Source organism: Eretmochelys imbricata, chromosome 1 (assembly GCF_965152235.1).
Source record: "Eretmochelys imbricata isolate rEreImb1 chromosome 1, rEreImb1.hap1, whole genome shotgun sequence".
Taxonomy (NCBI): Eukaryota; Metazoa; Chordata; order Testudines; family Cheloniidae; genus Eretmochelys; species Eretmochelys imbricata.
The window spans coordinates 200041635-200061444 of record NC_135572.1 but is presented as its reverse complement, the minus strand read 5'-3'; the positions used below and the strand labels follow the sequence as shown (position 1 = coordinate 200061444).

The window sequence follows — 19810 nt, the reverse complement described above, 5'->3', positions numbered from 1 at the left end:
CTGCAGTTAATACTACCCACTATACCCTGATTTTAAGCGTGCTGGATTCCTGCAATGCGTGTTGAAGTCAATGGGATTTTTGGGTGCTCAGCCCCCTCTGAAAATCAAGCCAGGAGGCTTTTGACGAGATGGGTGGTGATGAGGGTTAGTGTATTTGTGTACGGTAGGGTATTTATAAATTAATATTTTGGCTGGTTGTTTCTGTTGCATGGAGAGGATAAGAAGTTGTTCTTTTTGTATGCACTGCACAATGTCAAATGTTGTAACAAGCACCTAGAGGACAAGTCAGATGGATTTTAGTTGTTTATATATAGACATGGGTAAATACAATAAATAAAACTAGTTGAAATCTTTTGAAAATTCAACATCTGAGACAAAGATTTTGTGAAAAATTATCAGTTTTTCAACCAGCTCTAAAAAATACATACAGATTTCCTGCCATTTTTCTATTTATCTTTCTTATTTCATGCCAAGGAGATTAAATGCAAAAATTATTTAGATGCAGCCTTAATGTTAGGAATTCAGTTGTTCAGAACTCAGGAGAGTCAAAGATGTGATGACTCAGCCACATAATGACGGTATTATTTCTATAGCTGTAATTTGGCATGTCCCTTCGGCAGACAAAGAAGACAGCACAGGGACTTGATGTTCAGAGATACTGACCGCCCACCAGTCCCACTGGTTTCAGCTGGAGTGATAGCTGCTTAGCTGCACCTTTGAAAATCAGAGCCAAACTCCCAGCATCAAGTTGCTCACATCTCAAGGCAAATCAATGTATACACAAAAATAACAGACCCCAGTGACTGGAAAGGGAAGGAAGCAGGACAGCAGTAGGGGATACTGTCGTTGAATCCCTAGAGGCTAGTTATTTGCTGGTCACAGGCAGAGGATGGACTTGATTAATGTTTAGCAGGCCTATTTGTGACACTGGAACAATTCAGGGGGTAGGAGGAGAGGTTGGATTTTTTTGATGCAGCAAGTTTGTTTAAACAACTTTCTTTGGTGTGTTATATTAAAGCAAGCATCACATACAGTAGTGCAAAATACTTTGGGGGCATTAACACAAAGATCAAGGTTGTCAAATTCAGGTGCCTAGAGCCAGCACCTAGATCCATATTTAGGCCAACTAAACCACTGGCCTGATTTTCTGAGGTCTTCAGCATCCGACACTTCCACTGAAAACAATAGAAATTGTGAGTGCTGAACACTTCCATAGCAAGCACTTTAAATGGATCCTCAAGATGGATCGCGGTGCCAGACTTCTAGTACCGACATCTGAAAATTTCAGCAAAGGGAAATACACTTCAGTTGCTCAACTGTCCAGACATTTGCACAAGTAGAATCTCAATCTTATAGCTGCATTAATACAGTTTTGTGGTTATTGAACCATCAGCATTTTCCAAAATGCAAGGCTAGTTGGAAGGGTTGGAGTGGGACAGATAGACCTCTCAATTAGCCTCCATAGTCCCAGCTTTTATTTTAACCTTTTAAAAATTAGTCTCCAGCTAGTATGGTTGCAAAACAAACAAACAAACCAGCAACAACAACAAACCCACCAAGCTGTGGAGTGAGTGTAACTGAGCTAGCAACTCTGCCTGAGTTTGCAGACAACCTGAAAAACAACTCTGAGGTATGAACTCCTGCGACTGATCTCAGGGATCAAACTCAGATGCCCGCAATGATACTTTAAATGTCAATGTTGTTAATTATTTCACGGCTCATCAATGCATATAAGAAAGGAGCTGCAGGGACATGGTAGGAAGATCTACACCAAGGTGTGTGGCACATCCCCCTCCCTGGAAGAGCCCAAAAGACAAGACAGGGTGGGGTCACTGAGGATGTATTAAGATGGATGGCCTTTAGCAACATAAGGTTTCTGGGTGGGGCAGTGATCGGTTTCATTTTTCTGAAGCAGAACTCAACTTTTAGATGTTGTGGAAGTATAACATTGTATAAGTATAACCTTGTATAAGGGGACGTGCTGGATACATTGTATATGAGAGGGCATGCCAAAACATGTTATAAAGTATCTGAGGGAGCACACGTAGGGACAGTTAGCTTTTGAATGGAGAAGCAATTAAGATAGAGCCAGCACGTCTAAGAAGCAGGCATCAGAATGGAAGGCGTGAAGGGCAATTAGTTAAGTTAACTGGAAGCTGTTAAAGGAGATTGTTAAGGGTGGCAGGTAATTGAAGATACGTGACTGGTCTCAGGGATCTCGAAGGGTGGTGACTAAAATCTTTTTCTTCTTTCGTCTGTAACTTCTCTGTAACTTGTTCTCCAAAAAACTGTATAAATTAAGAGACACAAGCCCCACTCGGGGGGGGGGGGGGTCTCACTTCTAAATGTATTAGCAGAGCAGCTTTGCTAATAAAACAGAGTGGTCTGATAAATTGTGAGTCTGAGTCAAACTTTGACAATGTTTAGCAAATGCTGCATTCAATGCAAAAATAGAACATTTTTCTTCTGTATCCAGTCCTCCTGCAACTTTCTCATTCTCCCATCACATAACTGTTCTCACAGCCATCGAGAGATGTAACAGCAACCCCTCATTGGGGCTCCAGCATCCTGTAGGGAGGCAAGAGTAATGCCTAGAACAAAGAACAACACTGGCCATTCTGTTCTAGAGCCCCTTGTCACCAGTCATTATCCCATGAAAACAGCTTTAAGGCCAAAATGTTTCAGGCCATAGCTCTGCCCAATGGAGACTTTGACTGTTTATCAGCGAAGTTGGAATTAAATTGATCTAAATCTATGTGAATTATTGAATTGGCAAAAATGCTCTCGTTTTCTTCAAATAGTTGGTCAGCTGGGTTTTTGGATGCAAGCTCACATGGCTCATTTTTAAAATGACTAGATAGTGACTTGTGCTCAGTGTGACAGGCCATCCTAAATGCAGCGATCTGCACTGGCCACTATTCTAGGTTTGGAAAAAACAAACACACCTGAAGACACACCTAGGCTGCATGCCAGAGATATAGCAGACAGAGCACTCAGGCCAGAGATGACCGATTTAAAATCCGTTACCTCGGGCCTCATCTTGCTCCAGCTTCTTCATGCTTTACAATATCTGCATGTCCTAAGACCCACTTTATAAAGCCTTTAAGGGAAGACACAAACATCTGCATGGCCTAGCTGTCCAGATGGAATGAGTTGTAGGCCAGGAAGCAGATAATAGACTAGTGGGCGGGTTGTTTGGGGAAATGTAACTTCGTATTGCCACTTTTTTTAAAAAAAAAGGTGCAACCTTCATTTTGGTTTTCCAGGCTGCTGGGGAATCAGAGGCTGAACGTAGGAATTCCTGGCTCCCTGACCTGTTCCCAAACCTTGGCCGAGTCTTATTTCCATTTGCTATATAAGATGAAATGGCCCCAAGCCTGATATTTGCTTCTATGTGAAGCTGCCTTGGTAAGGGAACACAGAATGCTGGTTATTTGTGTTCACCACTCATTGAAATGTGGTCAACCCCACTTCCTCATGTTGTCATAGGGAAAGGATGGCTGCAGGAATAACGTTCATGCACTTTTTGCATTTACTTCTGTAAATACTTCAGTGCACACATTTACTACCAGAGATATTTGAGGAAACAATGAATATGCACAAAAAGCTAATATTTAGCTTATAAATTTGAGTCTACACTGAAAACCCAATTCTAGGAGTTATACTCATCCAACCAGAGAGCAGAAACAGTATCATGCAACTTGCATCCAATCAAAAACTAACCAATGCAGCTCAAATGTCAAATTATTGGACAGTTCTAGTGAACAGCTAATGTCAAATCCAAAATTTATTTCTATAATTATTTGGTGAATGATTTTAAATGAATAGATCCAAGAAAGTCAGGAAAAACAGCAAAGGGGAAAGAAGCTAAATCCATTAAAAAAAACCATTCTCTAGGACTTCTTTTTGCTGAGCTCCAACAATGAGCATGTTCGCCTAGGCATTGATTGGATTATTTCTTTTTTGACTGTCTGATTAAACTCAAACTCAAACCCTTTTTGGCCAACAGCTGCTGAGACATAGACGGAAAAAATAATTAACAAGACTTGCTCTCCATCTGACATTCGATAGTTGGTTTTTGTCTTCAGGCTCATGCCTGCAAATAAAAGACAACCCTTCTTGACAAAATGAAATCCACGAGAACGGGACTCACTCTTTCCATCTCCCCAGTATCCATTGAACCACCTGAATAAGTAAGCCTCTCTGAACATTCAGTCCCAGCAGCCACGGGAAACTGAACACCTCACTCGCCATGACACTATCAGGAAATCAACACCCACTAAGTGTGGAGTTATAATTAAAAAAACAATAAGACAGCTGCTTTCAGCAGTGTTTTTAATCATGGATCTAGCACCCTAGGAGATTATTGGACTACAAGAGATTTAGGAAAGATTAGTCTTTTCATTACCGTTGAGGGGGGTTAGTTCCCATGCAATGCCAAACAGACATGTTTCTAGTATATATGTAGACAACTTGTGCTGTTGGTACCTGATTGTCTGGAATTTCAGTGGAAATCGTAGGCAACAGGAAAATGGAACTACTTATTTCTATTTTGGGAGGGAAAAGGTTAATTGAAAACAGATCTGATCTGACTAGACTGATTAAAAATATTTTGTAAGGTAATTATTGTACTCCCCTCCCCCCCCCCCAGCTTCTTCGAGGAACTCCAAGTTCTAAAACAATCATGAATTTGTCTCCACAACCTTGCTTGTGTGGTGGATCGATATTATTGCCCCATTGTTACAATGGGGAAGTGGAGGAACAGAAGTTAAAAATTAGCTTGGACCTTTTTTTAACCCTTTCATTTCAGAGTCTTCTCAGAAGTGCAAGTAGGTGGGATCTTTTATACTGGGAAAGAAGAGTTAGGATTTTGGCCTGGATACAGTTCAGGCACTAAATCCATATGTGGGGCACCTCCATTGAAGTGGCCTGATTTTGCAGAAGGACTGAGTCCCCCAAATCCTATTCAAAGCAAATAGGAGCTGCAGGAGAGAATCGTATTTAAAAAATCATCATTTTTACCTCTTGCTCCCTATCCCATAGATAGCAGACTCAGAAGCTTTGGAAAATGCCCTCCTCATACGAGTCAAAGCCTGTTCAGGCAGGAAGTGGAGAACTAACAGGTGGTTTAGCAGCAGTGGAAGAGAATCCACCTCATAATGCTTCCTACAGGAGAGGGATCCACACCCTGGAAATGCAAGGTGGGCAATATTGTCTTATTTCAGAGTAACAGCCGTGTTAGTCTGTATTCGCAAAAAGAAAAGGAGTATTTGTGGCACCTTAGAGACTAACCAATTAAATAAATTGGTTAGTCTCTAAGGTGCCACAAGTACTCCTTTTCTTTTTGCGAATATTGTCTTAGGTGCTGTCTGGGGAGATGGGGGGATGTATGTAGAAGCCCTCGTACATTTAAACCCAAATGCAATCACAGGTGCACTTCCTGCACCTTTGTTTCACCCTCCACTAAAGGCCAGGCCAGAGACAGCCATGCAAAATAGGCCCAGCAGCATCCATCATCTAGGTGTCAACTTGCAAAGTTGAGAGCGTCAGTTTTCAATAAATTGCGTATAGTGGGTACCTTAACCACTGATCTTACACTAAAAAGCATAAAAGACAATCAGGGCCTTTGTCCCCCTACAAACCTGGCATCCGGAGAGATAGCTAAGATAAATCCACTGGGACAGCCTTGAAACATCGGCTGCAGCCTACATCTCCTATGCACTTTATTTCTGCCATGTCATCATTGCCCCATGCCTGCTACCACAGAAATCAAAAGCCCAAGCCCTCAAAGCTACCCCTTCATCCAGGTGCCGGAGAGCGCACCTCCAGCAGGCTGACAAAAGGACAACTAAAATATACCCATCCCAAATCTTCCCCTCAATTACACCTACAGCAAGTGCTCCAGTTCTCGGTGTATTCACTCACTCATGCTCACATGATAAGGTCTCCCGGGAGCAGAAAGGAAAAAGGAGCAGAACTCTTTCTTAAGTCTCCTGTTCTTGTTGGATGGGCAATCACCATCAAACACTAAACCTCGGGCTGCTGCTACATAGACTGGAACAATGAGAAAGGTGCACACAGAAAGTAAACCCTCTCAGCTCCTAACCTCTCCTTGACATTGAATTTCTCACATCACAGGGAACTCCCCCTGAGCAAATCAAAATCTTAACAAAAAAAGGCAGGGAGGGGAGAAGACGGAGTTGGGGAAAAGGGGCAAATCGCTCTTCTCTGAGTCTCTCATCCCCAAAGGGAAATACACCACCAGCCCACCACCTATAAAAAGGGGACAGTCTCTGCCCCAGAACTTAAGAAAAGCATAACAAGATCCACTGACTGGAAGCTGAAACTAGATAAACTGAAGGCTAGGCATGAGCAAATTTTTTACAGTGAGGGTAATTAACCATTGAAACAAACTTACCTAGGTATGTGTTTGATTCTCCATTGCTCCAAGTCTTAACATCAAGACTAGATACATTTCCAAAAGACATGCTCTTGCTCGACCAGACATCATAGGCTTAATGCAGGAATCGCTTGATGACGTTCTCTGGACGGTGTTACGTAGGAAATCAGACTAGATGATTATACTGGCCCTTCTGTACTTAATCTAGGGACTTGATGGATGGTAAACTCTTTAGACCGGGGTCTTCATATGTGTTGAGACAATGCTTGAAGACAGAGTTGTTTGGGCCGTTGCTGTCTGATTTTCAACAGAAAAATTCACTTTCTGGAAAAATTGACATTTTTCTGCAGAAAAACCTCAACGTTGCTGGAAATTTTCAATTTTCCAGTGGAAAAATTGTTCCCAGCTCTGCAGCTTCCCTGCTCCTTGGCAGCCTGCCTAGAGGGATGCTGCGGAGCTCGCAATTGCAGGCTCCCCGGCTCCAGGGCAGTCTTCCAGGCTGATTGTCCCAGAGCTGGGGCTGCCAGGGCTTCCAGTTCCTCAACAGCCTTGGGAGCCCCAGCTTCTAGGGCTCCTACACAGGGACCCTCGGAAACATTTTTAAAATGTTGAAACCAAATGACGCGAGTTCTTGTACTGCAGGAAATTTCCATTTTTTGTTCATTTTGAAATTTTTTTTTTGAAATTTCACAATTTCCCCCAGCATGGGAATTCCAGTTACCACCGTTCAAGGGCTAGCCAAAGACTGTGGAATTAATTCCTCCAGGAATTAAGTACCATCACAAACCTCACCACCTTCTGCTGTAAGTGCAAGGTGCATTTCTTTGACATTGCCTTCTCTAACATAGCCACGTGTATATATTAAAAATCCTAAATGTGGATCAACTGTATAGTCACTTGTTTGAGCACACTTTGGTTTGTTGTGAAACATACTCAAGAGACCCCATAACCAATGTGAACCAGGCTTATTAAAATGGTACAGGGAAAAGGTTCTATAGGATACCAGTCTCCGAAGAGCAGTCCCGTGCAGTGATGTTACATTCACCTAGCACAGGTGTACTCCACAAAGTTACATCCCTAAAGCCATCTTTTTATACCCTACTATAGCCACGCCCATAAAGCACAGATCCATGCTTCTGCTCTAATAAATTTGCTAGTCTCTAAGGTGCCACAAGTACCCCCGTTCTCCTTGCGGATACAGACTAACACGGCTGCTACTCTAAACCTGAACTTTAATTCTTTGTCTATGAACCCAAGAAGGAACTCCACTAATAGTTTGCTTTCTAACTCCTCTGGTATGCCCTCTGGGGATAGAAAGCAAACTATTAGTGGAGTTCCTTCTTGGGTCCTTTTATGGGAGTGGCTGGGTCATTACACATATTGAATCTATTTCCCTATAAAGAAAAGGAGTACCTGTGGCACCTTAGAGACTAACCAATTTATTTGAGCATGAGCTTTCATGAGCTACAGCTCACTTCATCGGATGGTAGCTCACGAAAGCTTATGCTCAAATAAATTGGTTAGTCTCTAAGGTGTCACAGGTACTCCTTTTCTTTTTGCGAATACAGACTAACACGGCTGCTACTCTGAAACCTGTATTTCCCTATGTTAACTGTCTAAATGGGCCATCTTGATTATCACTACAAAAGTTTTTTTTTCTCCTGTTGATAATAGCTCATCTTAATTAATTAGCCTCTTACAGTTTGTATGGCAACTTCCATCTTCTCTGTATGCTTATATATCTTCTTCTTCTATGTTCTATTCTATGCATCCGATGAAGTAGGCTGTAGCCCACGAAAGCTTATGCTCACATAAATTTGTTAGTCTCTAAGGTGCCACAAGTACTCCTTTTCTTTTTGCGGATACAGACTAACATGGCTGCTACTCTGAAACCTGTCGCTTTTTACCTTGTTCATTTCTGGCACCATGGTGTTCCAGTTTATCTTCTGTTCTAAACCCATGCATTCTAGGTCATTATGCACCCTTATCTTTCTTCTGAGCACATGCATTCCGGGTACTAAAAGGCATGAAGACACCTTCTAGGTTTCTGTGGGTAATGTGTTTCATGTTGCCGTGAGGAAATAATCGTATGTACGGATACTGACAGTTTTCTTATCTACTCAAGCCCAAGCTCACTTCAAGGTGTTACGGGATACTTCACATGTGTGTGTACAGGATTATAACAAAAGGTACAGGCCAATTTGGCCTTGATAACTTCTATATGAATGCTTAATATATATACTTAAATGCTTGGAATATATGTTGCACATAATATCAGAATACATAGATACGGTAGCTGGCATATATTAGTCAACATAAACAAAACACTTTCCTGCACACAATTCTCCGCCTGGGGAGATAAGAGAACACACACAACAGATATTAGCCATGTTGCTTAATACACTACTGAAAGGCACTCATACTACAGTATGCAGTATAAGAACCTATATAGAATAGAGCCTAGCACATTATGGGTGTGACCAGACATGTAAATGTTCCTTTTATTCTAAAGAATTGTATACAATTATTTGGAAGCATGAGTAACTACAAGCAGCCCAAAAAATGAGGGCATACCAACATTTTCAAAAACTGTCTCTGATTTTTTTGATCAAGGGACTTGACCAAGATCAGAGACAGAATTAGACCAAGAGTTCCTGGCTCCCAGTTCTATATTCATACTATAGCTCCTCACCCGAGCTCATACTATAGCTTCCCCTATTTTTTTCTCTCTCTCTCTCACACACACACACACACACACACAACCAGCTGAATTTAAAATAAAAGAAGCCCTTTTGTACTATTCTATTTTTTATGGACTACTTCACTTCAGTTTCACCTGAAAATTCTGCATCATTTAAATTAAAAATTAAAAGCGATTGAGAAGCAACAGATCATTTACTGCAGTGTCAACTTTATTGAAAAACAATGATGTTCACATGTCTTAGGATCTAGCTTCATTACAGAAAATGTTTTGCAATAAGTTAAAAAACGTTTACTGAACAATTACAAAATCAGACAAAGCAACCAGGATATATATAAAAGGTCCAGAAGCAGCTTATAATACAAAACAGTCATTGTAGTGGAGAATTTCACAAAATGTTTGTTTTACAAAAATCCCTCAGTTGATAAAGCTATTTTTAAAAAATCACCACATTACATTTCAAAGCTCGGCACAAGATTTTAAAAATGGAATACCCCCATATTTAGCGGCTGTGCTTCCCTTCACAATCTGGTTAAGATTTACTACGGTCTTAACATGTACGCATTTGCAATTAAGACAAAAGCATTTTTTTTTTTTTTTACACTAAATAGTTTTTAGAACCTATAACAAGATTATAGATACTAATGGTGGTGATCCTGAAAAGGAGGCATTAACAATGAAAATAAGGCAACTGAACTGACTGCAAACTATTTTTAGAAATTAAACTGGTTAAAATGAAGGATTGCAATCACATACAAGTGTCATCTCCCAGTACACGAAGGCTGGCCAAATGCGTCTCCCCTCCCAGAGTTCTACAATGCAGTTTATGGCCACCATTTTTAATAGAAAAATGTGGACCATAGCAAACTGTAAGCTGGAAATAGTGGGTCATACATCTGCATTAAAGATAAGATAGATACAATCTGTTCCCAATTTATACAAATTTGGCACAGTGCTTCAATTCCCTGAATGAAACCTGCCCCAGGATGCTGCACAGAGTTCTGGCAACTTTGCTGTATTCTCCAGGAATACCCATTGCGACATCATGTGAAATTTGAAAACGAATTGTCACAAGATATTTTCTGTATCAGAGTATAAAACACACTTCCTTGGGATTCAAGATTGCCCATCCAACTCGTCCTTAATATTCAATCGTAATAAAATTACTAACAAGATTGGATATTTTGTTTCTTTTTCTAAAATGCTGTCATTAAAAAAGCCTCTGGCAGTGTCAGTAGTCAAAGTGCACTTCATTATGTGTCATTAAAGTCAGGTTCTACTCAGAAGAGTGATTACACATTGCATATAGGCTTTCATATTTAATGTGCCCCAGACACTCCAGAACTAATGTGCTTTCTTTACAAGTGAAAAGATTTCTCTAATTTCTGTTCCTACCGAATCTGACAAGTCAGGCTTCTTGTTTGCTTGTTTTTTTTTTTTAAAGTTATTTTCCAGGCTAGAATTGCATTTTAAGGCCCTTTTTGGTTAAAGTAGCATTGCATTAACATGTACTGCAGCTTCAGCAAATGAAAGACAAGCTGGTCTGAGACTTTCAAGCCTGCCTAAGGGAGCTAAATACGCGAATCCCACTGAGTTTGATACCCACGTCCCTTCAGCTTCTTTGAAAATCTCAGCCCTTGTGGTTGTGCGCTCTGTAAAATTAGGAAGGAGCTTGGCAAGGGGAAGCAACTTTGAGATCCAACACAGGATTTTTAATTTTTTTTTAATGAAAGAAATACTATTTTCTGTGTGTTTTTGACATACTGTGCACTCAGCAGAAAGATTTTGAATGTGAGGAATTGCATACAGGAATCTGGTGGCTTTAAGACACGCACCTACCCATCAATAAACCACCCATCAGAACAGAAAACACAAGGAAGCTTGTTTTACAAACAAAAAAAAACTGCCTTTTCAGTGCAAGAGAGTTCACATGGAATGTATTCTACTGTCCAGTTTCATTATTTCCACATTAACTACAGTATTATGTTGTTTGATACCGTAGTGGATGAGGTGTGTATGCAAGGCAGGTAGAATACAGTGGCTACTGTAATACGCAGGCATACAAGTAGGACAGGTTAATTACAGGCACAAATATGGGAATGCAACATATTTCAGTAACAAGGCAAGTATTCAGTTGCAATCAAACATAGCAGCAATTTGAACAGAGATTAAGTAAGTAAGTAGAAGTCACAAGCCTTTGTTTCAGTAGAATGAAGTGGTTTTATTAGGCAAAGCCATTTGGAGGTGAACCCACAAACCTGAGTGTTTCTCATATTGGAGATAGTGTGGGTGGAGTCTTTCCTACCCAGTTAGCCCCCAACCAAAAGAGTATGATTCATTCATGGAAAATTTTTGCAATGCCAGAGGCTAATATGAACACTGCTGTCACTCAAGTGCTTACTATGCCTCCATTCCCTCTGCCCTCCTTTTTCTTTCAAAGTTTGAGTCCCCCTCTCCTACCTCCATTAAGGACATTCAACAACCTTACATGAAATACAGTTTACTAAACTTATTGACTCAAGAGCTGCAGGGCTGGAACTCGGCATTTAAAATAATTAGCTTGTGGATCTGAAATTTAAGACACCCAGACAATCTGTGTGCTGGCAACAAATTACTGTACAGCTCCAAACCCTAAATTCCCTATTTATAAAAATCAACCATTCTGCCAAAAAGTTAGCAGAACGGTTCTAAATAGCTAACATGTAGATACAAAAGTTCTATCCAGTGTATAAAACTGAGGTTTGATTCTGGTGCTCCTGATTGGGTTAGAAAGCCGTGTGCTCTGGTGCAACATTCCAGTACAAGTGCTAGCCCTTTATGAAGGCAGTGAAGGTCAAGAAATGAGTGATCTGAAGTAGAGGAACAAGCAATCCAGCACTGCAGGATTTAATTACTTAAGCTCCTACAGTGATGGACTTGGTTAACAGCACTTTTTTGGGAAAGGAAGCATATGCTACTTACATAGAGCTTTCCGAGAATTCCCACAGGGAAGCTAGTGCTAAAATAAACTTGGGCTTGAGCAAGGCATTGAGGGATAGATTTTCTAATTGCCTCTTACAGAGGCATTTTGTAAACATTGCAAAGACACTTACAAAAAACCTGGATAGGATCCTTTGGCAGGATACAGACTGGGAGGTAGCTCAGTTCCCAGTTACGCTGAGGCACACAGGTTAAGGGACTTGTCCTAGTCAGGAAAAAACTCCCAGCTTTCTGCTTGAACCACAAAATCACGCAGCCTTAAGGAGGCATAATAAACCAGGGGCCCATATTAAAAAAGGCAGCTCCCTGGAAATCAGAGCTCAGAAGCAGCTGTAACAAAGAAGCCAAAGGAAGCCAAACTGCCTAAACCAAATGTGATACATTTGTGAGAGATGGACAAGGCTTTTGTATGTGTGTAAGCAGAGTTAGGCTTTACTGCAGCCTGAAAGCAAATGAGAATCATCTCCCCAGAGAAAACTCAGTCGCTGGACTGTGACTGGAGTCCACCTGTCCGCAAATCATGCAAAAAGTGGGATTTCATCAGCTCCAAAGGGGGGAACGTGGTATTCTAACAGAGTTACAAAACGACTAGTCAAGCAGCAGCTTCAAGAGCAACAGGCAACAATGTGAATGGGGCAATTGTCCCTAGTTTTCCCCAAGCTCTCCACTCGCAGATGATTTGGGAGTGGGGACCCTAACTGAATTGAGCCTAGATGATTACACTTGCCATCCGATGAGGGATATTTCATGAGTGTCTGCTGCTGCCTCTCTCGGTGCCTAAGGGAGTCTGCATCAACCCTGAGAGGCTCCCTGCTCAGCAACATACTGTACAGTAACTAGAGGCCACAGACAGTCAGAGGTTACAGCTGTGTATAGATTCTGGCTCAAAGTGGAAGGCTGCTATAGCTGGAAAAGTCAGCAGTCACACCCCTCCAGTCCCTAGGATCTAGACCTCAGGTGGTAGTACAGCAGCTTCAGGACTTTAGTAGCATAGAGCTGAAGCCAGAATTGTTTTCATGGTGGAAGTGGAATAGTTCAGTAATATCTTGTGGCCAGGACCCCTGGAGAGCTGGTGTGCAGATAGAAGATGGCAGCAAGGTGGTTGTTAGAGGAATATTCCACAGTCTCCACCCAACAGGACTGGAGCACAGAGTAAGACAACAGATCAGGGCGTCTGCCCAGGCTGCAGAGCCTGTATTCCTGGGAAAGGAGAGAGATGAATGCTATCTGTTAAAACCTAGGTGGCCCAGGGAGGCTACTGCTTTAAGGTATCATGACATCTGATTTTAACAACCATGGGGGTACAAACAGGAAAGTGTCTCTTGGGTCCTATACTACTCCTTTCTTTCAAGGAAGAAGCGTGGAAAAATAATGGCGTCAGCATATTAATTTGAATGTTAATTCCCCATTCCTTTTCATTCACAAACACAGACTATTTTATGGAGGAACCTGTTCTCTATAGCTCTCCCATACTTCCAAGCATAGCTGGGGCATATTTTTAAGGTCTGTTCTATTCCTAATGGATTTCTAAGAAAGTAACTTTAGCCACAAGAACCCCATAGATACCCTGTTAAACTGGATGATGGGCTTTGAAAAGGATCCTGTGAAAATGGAATGCACTAAACTATCTCGAACAACAGAAGGACACAAAGGTTGGTTTTTTGTTTTTTAAATAGCTCCTTCTCAGATTCTAATAACTTTTCTGGATGCCATGAAACTGTGAGACTGACGCACTGTTTTGTTGCTAGCCTTGTTTGATTATGAACTATGGGTAAGGTCCTAGCTATGCTACAAATCAGAACCATGTTTGCCCCTAGGTTACAAGTGGTGACCAGGCTCCCTGATGTGGTATTTGGGGGGCAGGCAGGGCCTTAAAGAACAAAGGATGAGCCCTGCAAAAAACACCAAGATTTTGCAAACACACATCTACAAAGCCTCACCGATCATCATCTTCCCAGACCTTGGTCCCAGCCCATAATGTGAAAGATAAGCCTTTGTACCAGTAAGGTAAGGATGCATTAAAAGGAGATATGAAGTGGTGAAGCAGTGTCCCACACACGATAAGAGGTATAAGTTAAGCACTTGGACACAAGTTTGCCAATGAGCCACTGTACAACTTGGAGCCGGATGACTGTGTTGAGCTCACACAAGAATTTGGCTAAGGATTCAGAAAAAGGGGATGTTAAAGTGGTCTTGGAACTTGTTAGCATCATAAAAATCCCAGCCACTAGGTATAATTTGTTCAAAATTGGCAGTTTAATCCTGCATACATTTCCTTAGTAAGCTGTACTTGCTATCGCTATCACTCTTCTCAGAATATAGACACTTGAAGAGCATATGCTTCTGCATTTCTTCTGCTCCACAGCGTGATATTTGAACCACAGGGGGATTTAATGATCTCTCACCTTTGTTCAGAGAAGTGAGAAATGGTATGAACCGATGAGAGCGGTAAGTCAGAAGAACAGTGTCTCTTCCTTTCCTAACACTAATTCTGTCACCCTCTGCAGAGGATTTTTTATTTTAAAGGGTGTATAGAAATGCTTTCCTACTTTTAAGTAAAACACAACGACCATTTAGAAAGAATCTCCGATAGAATCTGTGCCCAGAAAATTAACTGAAGCTCAGTTTTTCCCTTGCTTACCTACCAAGTCCTAGTTTCTGTTTCTCTCCCATAATACAGCTGGGAACAGGATGGGTATCTATCCTGACGTGAGAAATGCAGCTCCCTGCCCTGCAATACTGCTAGCTGCTGCAGGCAAGTTGCAGAAATCAGGTCGGTAGCAGGTAAAGGGCCTCTTAATTTATCTTGGTTGCACTGAATTCCTAGCACTTTTCCAGTGGTGATCAATGCTCTTTTTGAGTTATTTTACAGAGACACTGTCAGTAGTTTAAACCCAAACTTTAGTAGTTGGGTAAAGAAATGAAACTTTCAAAAATATTCAGACAAAATAGTTTTCCCGTTTAGACTGAAACCTTCCCTGGTAGTGTTATAAATCCCACCATGCAGCACTGAGCTCCTGCAAGAGAGCCAGAAAGAAAGAACAGATCAGGGGAGTTTCACTGTCCAGTGAAAAAATTAAACAAATCTAAATGGTGAGACATTAGGGTTTTAAAAGTTATTTCAAAGCTAGGAGGAGGTCAGAAAGTGCAGCCTTGGGGTCTTACTATGCAACAGATCTCAGCTGGTGTAGACTGGCATAATTCCATTGAAGACAATCGAGCTGTGCTGTTTTACACCAGTGGAGGATCTGCTCTATTATTTTTAGGCTAACAGTGTGTCTTTAAATGTTATTTCTGTTTCACTCTGCATGATTTGTGTAACTTATCTAAAACAACAAAACTGAATTCTAGACGTCAGTCCAGCTGGGCTAAATGTTACAGAAAGCACCACTTCATTATTCTGACTGACTATCATTGTTCACAAGTAACCAGATATGCTGGATTTTAATACAAGCCTCCCACTACAAGCTGCAAGGCATATATTTAAGACACAAGTAGGAAGGTACATACAAAACAGTTAGCATAATTCCACTGTACTTCCTAGAATGTCACAAAACAGCACATATACCTGTTATGACAGACAAACAGTAAAGCATTTCTTCACAGCATCCCTGTGGAGAGAGAGAAATACTGACATGACTGGGCTGCTTCCCCAAATATTTCATTGCAGTAATCAAGATGTGCTGCTTGAAGACTTAGACATTTATTCCTGCACAGTGTACATTTCCATATGTAAGGCTGCAGCATTCCCTCTGCATTACATAGGTGTATGTACATATCACACAGGTTGCATAGTGGAGACAACAACTTTAAGTTTCGTTTAAATGAGAGATGCACCTATGTACTTGTCTATGGGGGGCGGCGGGGAGGAGTGGGAAAGTGGGAAAAAGAGAGGATGCCAGAATTGGACACAGATGTTTGTTATGCATACATTCTAAAAAATGTATTAAAGGAAATCTTAAATGCATACATGAAAATCTAAATTAAGGTTCCCACAGGGCAGCTAGTTTAGTTCCATTGCTCATCTGTAGTATTTTGGGTTATTGCTTATGTTTTCAAAAGGCAGTTCTTAGGATTCCATTGCAGACTATGTACCACATGGCTAAGGACTTGTCTACTTTGGAACACTCAGTAAAGTTATGGCAAATCAACAAAAGGTGTGAAGTAAATGCATAGGAATTAAAACATGCTAAACACCTGTATGGATGCTCTCATTCAGGGGTAAAGTGGCTTTAGTTCACTAAGATTAAGGCCAGGTCTGCACAAGAGACCTAGATAGTTATACCTATGTCGCTCAGGGATGTGAAAAATCCACCGACCTAGCGCTTTCTACACAGGGGGTTAGATCGACAGGAGAGCTTCTCCTACCAACAAAGCTATTGCCTCTCGGGAAGGCAGATTAACTACACCAATGGGAGAGCTCTCTCCCATCGGCTTAGAGCAGGGGTCTCAAACGCAAATGACCACGAGGGCCACATGAGGACTAGTGCACTGGCCCGAGGGCCGCATCACTGACACCCCCCATCGCTGCCCCCCAACCCCACCCCCACTCCATCCTTTCAATGAGACCCCGCCCCTGCCCTGCCTCTTCCCACCCCTTCCTTACCCCCATTCCAACCCCTTCCCCGAAGCTGCGTTTTAAGGGTAGACGGGCCCTAAGTACAAGGGGGAACAGATTAGTAAGCATAGGAGCTAGGACATGTTGCAAGAGATCATTCAAGGCGAAGCGGGTAGTTAACACCTCTGCAAGTCGGAGAACAAAGGACATCTCCCTCAAGTAACATTTCATTTGGCAGCATGGGATGATTTTTGCAGGTGTGAAAACCACCAAGTTTGTCAGAGGGGATCTGGCAACTGACAGGACAAGCTTGTCATCAACCTTCTGGAGGGCAGCAGTGTTCAGGAATATGGGGGAGTTTAATAACTTGAGAGATTTATTTGACAGAATATTCATACAGTCTCGTGCACTTTATAGGTTACATGCCTCCAAATGCAGTGCGCCTTTCAGTGCATGCAACATTTGAAAAAAGTAGTGGGTGAGTTTCAGCAAAAAAGCCAGCCAACTCGCTGGGACGCTGATGTTTCCTGAAAAGTTTACTGGGAGGAGGGGAGAAGAGAAAAGGGGGGATGGTAAGAACTCCTAACCCCCGGCTGCCATGTCCCACCCCAGAAACAGCTGCATTTCAGTCACAGGTGAAAAATTCTTAGGTGTTTAGTTTGTAATCAACTCTAAGGTCATTCAGAAAAAATGGCAGCACAACCATTTTAAAGTCATACAGTTTATGGGGGAGTTAACTGTAAGATAGAGTTTAATAGATATTCACTAATATAATAAGGAAAAATCAAGCTTACCTTGCAAATGGTATGAAAGAAATGCTGTACCTAAGAGAGGAAGAGAATATTAAAAAAAATGAGTTACCATTAACTTCAGATTACATTAGAGTCATACACAAAAGCAACAACTCCTCCCCACACCACACTGAAACAGAGACAGAAGTGTCTCAGTGAACACAAAGACAAAACGCCAGTTCAGGTAGTGGAAAGGCACACAAGCTCCTCCTCAGCCATCCTCCTGAAAACAACTCTGTTGAATCCATGAAGCGCCACAGCAAAGCTATGGCTCACTATAAAAATGTTTATTAACAATAATCCTCCTCTTTCTGAAACCCTACATGCACCAAGCCCTGGGGCAAGTAGGATCAGTCATCCGGCTAGTGATGTACTGGGTGACTTGGATAAGGACACCTAGTCAACTTTCTATTTCCACAGCATCTGTAGCAATGACCTGGGAAGCTGTACAAAAGTTATAATAAGGAAAAGGAATCTGGCCCTAAGCAATCCTGATCTAAACCACACAAAGTAAAGAGAACAGTCAAGAACAATGTAATTCAGAAAGGGAAAATCTAGTGTAAAAGGGAGGACTGAATGGGCAAAGGCAAACTGATCCAAACAAGGGAACCTTGCTGCTGGTTCCAAAAAGAGCAAGAGAAACTCTGGGAGGGAGTCCCACTGAGAGAGACTCTGCAGTAGAAGTGCTCTGCCCCTAGCCCATTCCAAGCAGAACTCTGGAGCAGAGAGCAGGGACAAGCCATCTGATCTCAAATGCCTTGTAGGACGTCACTCATGAAGATCAGGTCATTAGGATTAATTTGGCTAGGTGGTTCATGTTTGGGTGGCTAGAGGAAAGGGAGAACTCCCCTACCATAATTCGTACAACTTCACAGTCCTCTGACAATCTATCAACAAAAGATAGATTTAATCCAGGTTACTTTGGGGCGGAGGGGGAAGAGAGCAGAGGCAGCTTTAGCACGGGTTCATGGGTTAAACTGCACCCACAGAAAATCATCAAACCAATGGTGCCAAACCCAAGTGATGCTGCAGCCCTCTCTGTGCCAGGTTGAAATGCCTGAAGCCGCAGCCAGGCCCGGGAGCTGCTATTGTGGTGCAGGCTCACACTTTCCCACCCCTCTCCAGAACCTCCCCTCTGCACAAGGCCAAGATTACAGTTGCAGTGCCTGGGGAAAAGGGTCTGCTACAGATGGCTGGTGCCCCCTTGGCTATAACTCAGAATCCATCTCCTAGAAAAGTTTAGCATAGCATACCCATTGAATTCAGATGCTACACCCTCCCTATTAGGGGGAGGGGGGAAAAGTTACCTACCATGCCAAGGCAAAAAATTGCAAAATGCAGAAGATGAGAGCAAGTCCCTTGTTGTGCCACTGAAAGAAGAAAACAGACAATAATGCAATCAAATAATGAGCATATATATTTATTAGTGTGCACTGGCTATATATAAGATCCAAATACTCACCCAGAAGGCAGAGCACAATGTTAGTATGAGACACAACTAGAAGAGAACACAGCATGTCAGTTAAAATAGAGACTACTCCACAATTAAAATATATTTTTTGCAAATATAAAGGAAGACTGAAGGGAAATGCAATATTTTACCTGATCCAATGTAAAAATTGCTATTTAAAATGCCCTATCTATACTATTTCTAAATATGAAATAAAGTAGCAAGCTGGTGAACATCACAAAAGGAAGATCACAGCTGCAGTCAAGGAACAGCAGAAGGCTTCCACAGCTTGTGGCAATTTCTGTAGGTTCCTACTTTTTCCCCAGGCCAGTTTTATTAGTTAATATACACATTCAGGTACGCTACTTCACTTTCTTATCTAAATAGAAATATAGAGCTTTCCAGCTCCTCTCGGTCTCTGGCTGCAGCTCTGATTTGCCTGTCTCTAAACATGCCATGAATCTGTTTCCTGTTGAAATCACTAAAACAGCAGCCCTGGGGTATCAACCGCTACCCAGTTCATATCAATTGAGACTATGAAAAATGTTCAGGTACTTTTTAGCTACTACTTTATTTATTTATTTTAAAGCATTCCAAGGCCTGAGTGTAGGCATGATCCACCCACTTCAGGCATCTGTAATGCCTACAACCCACATTGACTATAAAAATAGGAGCTGCACAGTTATGACACTTCTGGAGGGGCTTTTTGCTAGACTCCTTAAATTTACAGCTGAAGGTCAACACTTTCACTTATAGGTCTGGAGTGTAGACCTGGCCAATCAGTATAACTATGTTGGCTCAGGGGTGTAAAAAAATCCACACCCCTGAGTGATGTAGTTATTCTGACCTAATCCTCCGTGTAGATGGCGCTATGTAGATGGGAGAGCTTCTCCAGTCGACAGAGCTACCGCCTCTCGGGGAGGTGGATTAA

General features: G+C 41.8%; 1 protein-coding gene across 5 annotated transcripts in view; it reads right to left on the bottom strand.

Moving 5' to 3' along the window:
- Positions 1–19810, bottom strand: part of SFT2D2 (SFT2 domain containing 2) — a 28997-nt gene that overhangs the window by 1473 nt on the left and 7714 nt on the right. For 2 of the 5 annotated variants that reach the window (XM_077821869.1, XM_077821860.1), the window contains exons 5-8: positions 18892–18927; positions 18741–18799; positions 17433–17462; positions 15649–15691 (exon numbers count right to left, since the gene is read on the bottom strand). In XM_077821869.1, the coding sequence (XP_077677995.1) occupies positions 15652–15691; positions 17433–17462; positions 18741–18799; positions 18892–18927 (165 nt within the window). In that variant the 3' untranslated portion in view covers positions 15649–15651. Of the gene's footprint in view, positions 1–9291; positions 15692–17432; positions 17463–18740; positions 18800–18891; positions 18928–19810 lie in introns of those variants that run through there. The other 3 variants (XM_077821842.1, XM_077821851.1, XM_077821833.1) reach the window with 3 other exon arrangements.